Source organism: Lithobates pipiens, unplaced genomic scaffold (assembly GCF_037356315.1).
Source record: "Lithobates pipiens isolate NorthernLeopardFrog02 unplaced genomic scaffold, aLitPip1_a1.2 Scaffold_19, whole genome shotgun sequence".
Classification (NCBI taxonomy): domain Eukaryota; kingdom Metazoa; phylum Chordata; class Amphibia; order Anura; family Ranidae; genus Lithobates; species Lithobates pipiens.
The window spans coordinates 205,479,715-205,487,351 of NW_027507764.1; the positions used below are offsets into that span (position 1 = coordinate 205,479,715).

At 32.7% G+C, this 7,637-nt stretch overlaps 1 protein-coding gene across 1 annotated transcript in view; it reads left to right on the forward strand.

Annotated features, from left to right (window-relative positions):
• LOC143998038 (uncharacterized) overlaps positions 1–7,430 on the forward strand; it is a 73,999-nt gene extending 66,569 nt beyond the window's left edge. Inside the window, exons 7-10 of the mRNA XM_077493817.1 lie at positions 2,936–3,294; positions 3,542–3,734; positions 4,702–4,743; positions 5,546–7,430. Coding sequence (XP_077349943.1) covers positions 2,936–3,294; positions 3,542–3,734; positions 4,702–4,743; positions 5,546–5,667 — 716 coding nt within the window. The 3' untranslated portion in view covers positions 5,668–7,430. The remainder of the gene's footprint in view (positions 1–2,935; positions 3,295–3,541; positions 3,735–4,701; positions 4,744–5,545) is intronic.
• Positions 7,431–7,637: the final 207 nt, after the last annotated feature.

The window sequence follows — 7,637 nt, forward strand, 5'->3', positions numbered from 1 at the left end:
TTTTTTTTTTTATATATTTAAATATATATAACAGTTGGAATGTCATCATTTTGAAATTTTAAAAAATCTGAAAGCATACTAGTTTCAACTAATACACCTTAATTACATGTTTAAGCTCATTGTTTCTATCCAACCCACTAATAAGGAGTTTTAACCTGCAACAAAGGGTTTTTGCTAAGAAAGTCAGCACTGTGCAAGGATGGCAGCATAAAAAAATTTGGTACAGGCAAAAAACTTTTGGTTATTGGTAAGTATAGAGCTTGTTGGGAAGAAAAATAATGTATATTGGCATATGAGGGATATCATCAAGGTAATTACAGAAACCATGACATGCAAGTTACAGCTATTTTTCATTTCTTCTAATCAGTATCAAATATACCACTTAGATATTTAGATATAAATTTTTTTTAGCGTTTATGTTTTTGTAAAAAAGAAAATGATGATCAGTTTTTTTTTTTGCTTAATGGAAAATAAGGTGACTTTCAATATGATCTAGACCCAAACATATATTTGTGAACATCTAAAATGTATTTATGCTTTTGTGACCTAATACACAACCTCAGTGTCATAACTGTTCTAGTGGGTCATGATGATAAAACTGCAGGCATGTAGCATGTAGTTCAACCAGTAATCAACTCCCACACTTCTCTGATAGCACGTCAGCAGGTTATCATATTTGTCAAATTTTGAAGGACTACTATTCCGAAAAATATTGTTTTATTATGAATGTATGCAGTTAACAAATGTGATAATAGTATTCAGTATAATAATACCCTTTTCCTAATTCACATACGTATGTTCATACTTTTCTCCACATTTACATATTAACCAAGTTGTCCTGCATAAGTGACAGTGAATGAATGGCCACTGCATGCCTACTGAGATGGATGACTTACATGGTATAGTGCACTGCAGCAAGTAGCACCTATTAATATAACATGCTAGCTAAGGTTGCCATTGTTTTCTGAGCTCCATGTCTCTAAGGCCTGGCTACAATGAACCACAGGCATAAGGTCTCCTCAGCAAAAAACACCCAGTAAAACACCCAGTGAGTAAAAAAGACTTGTTTGAGCTCCTTTTTTTCTGGAGAGTCCTTACTGTCTATGGTTTGTTGTAGCAGAACACTAGTCCCTACAGACACATATTTGCATTTTTAAATAAACATGTGCTACTAGCTGCAGTGTTCTACACAGTGCGCACTGTCCATTCAGGTACTAAATCTATTGCTAATTAATGAGTGAATTGTTTAGATGTCCCTCTCATTGTATCCTATAGTGAGAGAAGATTGTGACATCATATACAGTCTTTTACACAGAACACATCTTCCTGATCCACCATTGAGCTCCCCTCTGCAAAGTTGTTTGCTTAAATTGAGAAAATGTGACATTGACAGGGGTAGGGACAAAATTAAACTTTGCCAGGGATGCTGGAGCTGTTATAGCAGTATAACAGTTTTAGACAATTACAAACATGTCAATAAAAGATGACCACTTTAAACACACCTGTATCATTACTTAAAGGGAATGTGCCACAAACAAAAGAGAGCTACTGATGCACCGATTTGGCAAATTCCATTGTTTTTTTTTTAGCATGGGCAATATAAACTTGGGTGGTTAAAAAATAAATAAAAAAACAAGTCCAGTATTCCAGGCTGCTCTACAACCAGTAATTTTCCTACAACTGGTAAAAGTTAATATTAAACATTTACATCGCTAAAATAAAAAGGTGCTTATAAAGAGATTTTTTTGACTGACCGGTAATCCTGGGACTACTCTAATTTAAAAAAAATGGTTTTTATGCCAGTAAAAAATGTAAAAAAAATATTTTATCCAAGGAAATAATTATTGAAAAAGAGATGATGTAGCAAGAAACACTATTTAACTAAATATATATGCAGAATAATGCTATTAAAGATATCAAAAGATATAATAGTTTGCTTCAGTCTTGATTAAATGGTAGTATATCAAGAATACAAAGTAATACAGGTGTAGACTGAACTAGACTTTAGTAACAAACTTTTATTAATTAAATGTGTACATTTTTTAAGAGACAAATTTTATTTATTCTTACCTTACTGCTAATATTTGTGTATCCTAAGTTCTTTTCTCATCATCTGAATTAAGGCTAATTTACTAAAATAGTTGAGAATATTCACTCAATAATTAAGCGAAGAATCATTGTTTATTTTTCATCTACACATAACTGGGTATTAAAAGTGAACATAGCTACAATTGATTGAGTGAAGATTTTAATTTATTTTCATAAATCAGTCCTATTACCAGCATGGAGTTTTTAGGGTTGATTTATTAATAAGCTGTTCATTTTGCAAAGATAATTTTCATTTAGCTTAGTGAATAAAAAAAAATACAAATCACTTTGCAAAAAATATCAAATCACGTGCAAGGAAAAAAAACTGTATTTTTTGGCATACATTGGGATCAACAAAAATTGGAGCTTACGTGAAGATGCTTTTTAAACTTTTTTGAAAACTTGTACATAGAATGTTACTATAAAGTCTATAAAAAAATATATGGCATGGAATTGACTGGTTGTTGAAACTAGGTATGTAGTGAAAATTGTTACAAGAAACCTGTCACAAAGATGTCCTTAGACATGCAGCAAGAAATAGCATGATTAGAAGATAACATATCTCTGCTAAATGTAATTGAATCTACTCTTTGTTGAACAATGTTAAGGGTTAGTCAGGTTCATGTTGTTGTCTGTGTCCCCGTTGGGGAGCATTCTACTAACTTCTTGCTCCCTTTTTTTCTCTTCATTTTTTTGGTGTCACAGAAACAGTTATTGAAGAGAAATCTCATAACAGACCAAAAAAAAAAAAAAAAAACATGCCTACTCTAACAAAAAAAAAAAGAGAAAAAAAAATTGACTGGAGTTGGAGTTTACTTTTCCATTAATGATTTCAATGTTCTTCTAGATGAACCTTTGAAGGAACCAGAAGTAGCCATCCTAAAGTCTAGCCCCGAACAAGTGGCAAAAAAAGGGTTCGCAATTTATATGTGCAACTTGCAAAATTTCTTCCCTGGTCTCATCAAAGTGGCCTGGTATGAAGGTAATGGCGAAAAAGAGGTACAGTCAGAGCAAGGTGAAATTGAACACAATAACATCACAAACACATATTCGATGAGCAGCTGGATAAAAGTGCCAAAATATGACCTGGGAAAGAAGTTTACATGCAAGTACAAACATGACACAACCAAAGAAGACTGGAAAATGGAATATGTCTCAGGAGATTATTATAACCTAGGTATGCATAAATGCAGGGAATACATTAAGGTAAAATATGTTCAGCATTAACAACCACTTTAATCTTCAGTATAAGCAATTCTACAGCTCCTTAAAGTGAAATGAAACTATAAAAGAAACATTTCCTAGCAATTACCTTTTGGTAGATGAGACTTTATAAGTTTATTTTGCCAAAAAATACTGCTTTGCCTCTTTGCTAGCCCATTTTTTAGTTTTCACTGCCTGCAGTGCAGTGTACACCTCCAGCTCACTCCTGGCCAGAATATGGTGAAAATAGAATCTGCTGGACAATGTATCTCCAGCAAGCATTCCAGAAGTTACATCATCAGAGGCCCCCCAAGGGGCAGAGGGAGAAGAAGCTGGATGTACTACTACCACTACTAGATGTAGTAGACAAAAAAAGATGACAATGGTGGGCATAGCCAACAGGGGCACAGACCTCATAAAGCTGCAGGAGCGCAGACAAATGGGTAAGCCTGTGCATATTTCACATTATGAAAAATAGTCAGGGGACACACTACATTTAGTTCCACATTAATATTACACTGTACATACATATGTATTTAAATTAAAAACTTTGTTTTAGTTTTGGATAGACCAGGGAATGATTACAACCATTGTCAGGCTTTTTTATTGCTGTCTGTGCCCTGAGAAGATTTGACCTTTCTATTTGTCCTAGTGATCATTGTCACTGAGAAATGAAAGGAAGGGAAATCTAAAATGTTTAGTTGTCACTGACTGGAATAAAGGGGTAATCTTGCAACGAGGACACTAGTTTTAGTGACAAGTGTTTAAAAGGGAAATTCTCCTCACTATGAAGAGATTTCTTCTCAATTCCTTTTCTATCTACCAGACAGAAAGTGCCAAAAAATAAAATAGGCAAAAAAAAAAACCTAAGAGTGGTTTAACTTTTTTTACTATATTCAAAACAGAAAAGTTTGGGCTTTAGATATATTTTAAAGCACAAATTCACCTTTAGTGAAGCTGCTTTTTAAAAACCTTCCACATACCTTCCCACGCCACCCCTCCCCCCCCCAAAAAAAACACACTCACACACAATCACACACTCACTGAGTGGACCCCAACTGCTAATGTACTTATGTACTTACAGTAATACAGTGCAAGTGGTAAGAAAAACAAAACAAAACAGCAAACTGTTTTAAAATTTTAAATCCTCATTATGCCATGAAAATACTGAAAGTCAGTATTTGCACATCATTAGCATGCCCAGTCATATAATTTTAGATGGTACCAAATAAAGAAATATGTACCATATGTTTATGAAGTGCCTGCTAATTGACCATATATGTGAAATTATTATTAAAAAACACAGCCCAATAAATACAGGTGGCACTCAATGTGATTTTTGTGCAATTAAATTTGCTTTCAGCTTAAAAAATGTAGCAGATATTACTAATAACTTAAACTATTTTACAGGGATTGCTAAGGAAGAGCCCATTTACAAAGCATGCAATCAAGGTATTTATTTTACTTTTATTTTGGATAATCCTTATAACACAGTAGTCTGCTGAAATGTCCTGTAGTTTGTGCCTTATATTGTTTTCCCTTTATGTATGAATGCAATTCATTATTTTTGTAGATGTATCTGTATGTATATAAGTGTGCTGGCAGATTATCAAAACAATATCAGATGGGTGATCTGACAAGCATTTCTTCATTAGTAGGAGATCAGCATGAGAAAACCACTTGTGAACAATCGGCAAAAAAAAAAAAGACATATATTATGCGGTCTGAAACCAATGTTAACACTTCATATGCGTAACAAAACCCAAGAAAAGCTAAAATAATTATAATGTGCGTGTACAAGCTAAAACACGCAAATACACACATTTATTATACAGCACATCCTAACAGATGTCAAAATAAGTCAAAATAATTAAATTCAATTAAATTCCAGTTTTCTTTTTTACATTTAAAAGAGTAAATATTTCAATTTATGTGCAAGCATGTGCACAGTTTCCTCTGCACATGATTTTGCATAATACAATTTTCATCTTATTTTTCATTAGATAACATACTAGTTCTTCTATCAATCCTCTTTAAAATGTGTCATAATTTCTAATTTTCCATTGCAGCTTATTCTGCAATAGCAAAATGGATTTAAAAACAAATTTCTGGTAAAGGCCACACTATGAAACTGTTCTCTGCTATCATATGTAACAGATTTGCTTTGCAAAGTAACCCTCCTTGCAATATGACATGCACATATAACCATTTTAACTTTAATTTCAAAGTTCTAATTTTTGCTTAATTCCTCCAGGTTTGCCGAATTTTAATCGTATGATGTACCGAGCAGCACAACTTACCTATGCTATGCTAATCTTGAAGAGCTTAATTTATTCACCAATTTTGATTTTTATTAAGTACAAAACCAACCCATAAATTTCTCAAAGCAGACAAAGGTTTTTGGGAAACAGTTATGTAGAAAACATGCTTAATTTGTTTTTTCTTTTAAGTTTATTATGATGTACTTTTTTAACTGACACATTTACTAAAACAGTACTATTTCTGTGTGTATTTTAATTTGTAACATAAATTGAACATGTATTCAAACCCCCAAAATATGAAATGTAATGTATTGCAGATGACCAGTCCTTAAATGTATTGGTTGCATTAGTTTATTTTTTTTTATTTTTTTTACAACTGGTGATCCTATCCATAACACACTCCCTGTCCTAAGGTAACAATGTACACTCACTATACTGTGTCTCCAGAGAATTTGTCACCTCGGGAGAGGAAATATGTTAGGATTATAGAACGCCGCTTCACCACCCTAACTCTATAGGGAAAAGTTTTATAATCAACAGAGAAGGCTTGGAACAATGATAACTGGTAAAAGTGCAGCAGAGAGCACAAAAAGATATTGGGGTTAATTTAGTAAAACTGGGGTTTCTAACTTCTAACTTTAGCTTGTTCTAACTTTAGCTTGTTCAATTAAGCTTTCACAAAAAACTTGGAAGCTGATTGGTTTCTATGCAGAGCTGCACCCGATTTTGCACTCTCCAGTTTTAGTAAATCAATCCCATTGTCTTATTATATTTCTGGCAAGATCAACAACTATTTTGCACAGTTAAACACAATGCTATTAATGTCATATTTAACAGACCAAAAATTAGCAAATAAGAGAAGGTAATTGTCATAGTTTGCATATACTTTTACACATTAAAAAACTATTACAATGTGATAATCCTTTTTTTAAATCAATGGTATAAATTATAGTGGTATAAGTCACAGTGGAAGTTTGGATTTACTTTAAAATTTCCAAATCTAGATTATTCAGAGTTACTTACTAAAGCAGTAAAGAACATTCACTTAGCAAAAAGAGCACCAATTAAGCAAAAGGGAAGCTATCTTAGTTTAGTGCTTGATTATTGAAGTGAGCCGAACTTCAATTTAGTCACTACGATATCAGAGCTTGTAGACATTTACTTCTTTCAGTTTATCAACCCCACTGAATCAGCATTGCTTAGACTGTATTACTTTACTTTATTTTAGATCAATTAAAATGTATGCTTATTTGCTGGTAAATGTAATAGTCATAATAGTTAAAAAAAATATTAATAGATCAAGGCAACATTATGCTACTAAGGGTAGATTTATACAAAAACACTCTCTCAAATTCTCTTGCCTCTGAAGCCCAATCCACATTTGGATTGTGCTCCAGAGACTACTAACAGTTGGTGAGGTAGTGATGCAATGCCTCCTTACCACCTGTTTAAACCCAATTTTTGCCTAAACAAAGCCTAATTTATCTGCCATAAAATGGAAAAAAACAAAATGGCATAGATGCCAAACAGCAGTTTATTGTCATTGTTATATATATCATTGGAAAGGCCACATCTTGAACATGGGTTGCCATTTTCGGCATCAAACTGAAAAAGGACATATTGTTTGGGAATACCTATATAGGGTTGACAAGGGCAATTGGATGGTCAGAAATTAATATCATTTAAATACACAAGTGAATGTTTTTATTTGAGTGTTTTTTATATACCTTATGTATTTTAGTTATTCATTAACTTTTTGCTTTGCTAAATATTCATACAAATAATCTTGCACTGCATTTGTATATGGGATATTTTAGTTAATTTAGTTTTTTTGTACTTGATTATTAAATGTCTGCATTAAAAGAATGATATCTGTAATATTGTATCTGTAATATTTAGAAGAAAATAATTGCTAAATCACTCTAGTATCAAGTTTATTTATTTATATAGCAACATTTTTTCCACTATGATTTAGGCTGAGTTCACACTGGCTTTAGAACAGGCGTTTGACAGGCGTTAAAAACGTCCCTTAAACTCCTATTTACAAGATTCAATAGACAGCACATTGTGCTGTTCACATTACAA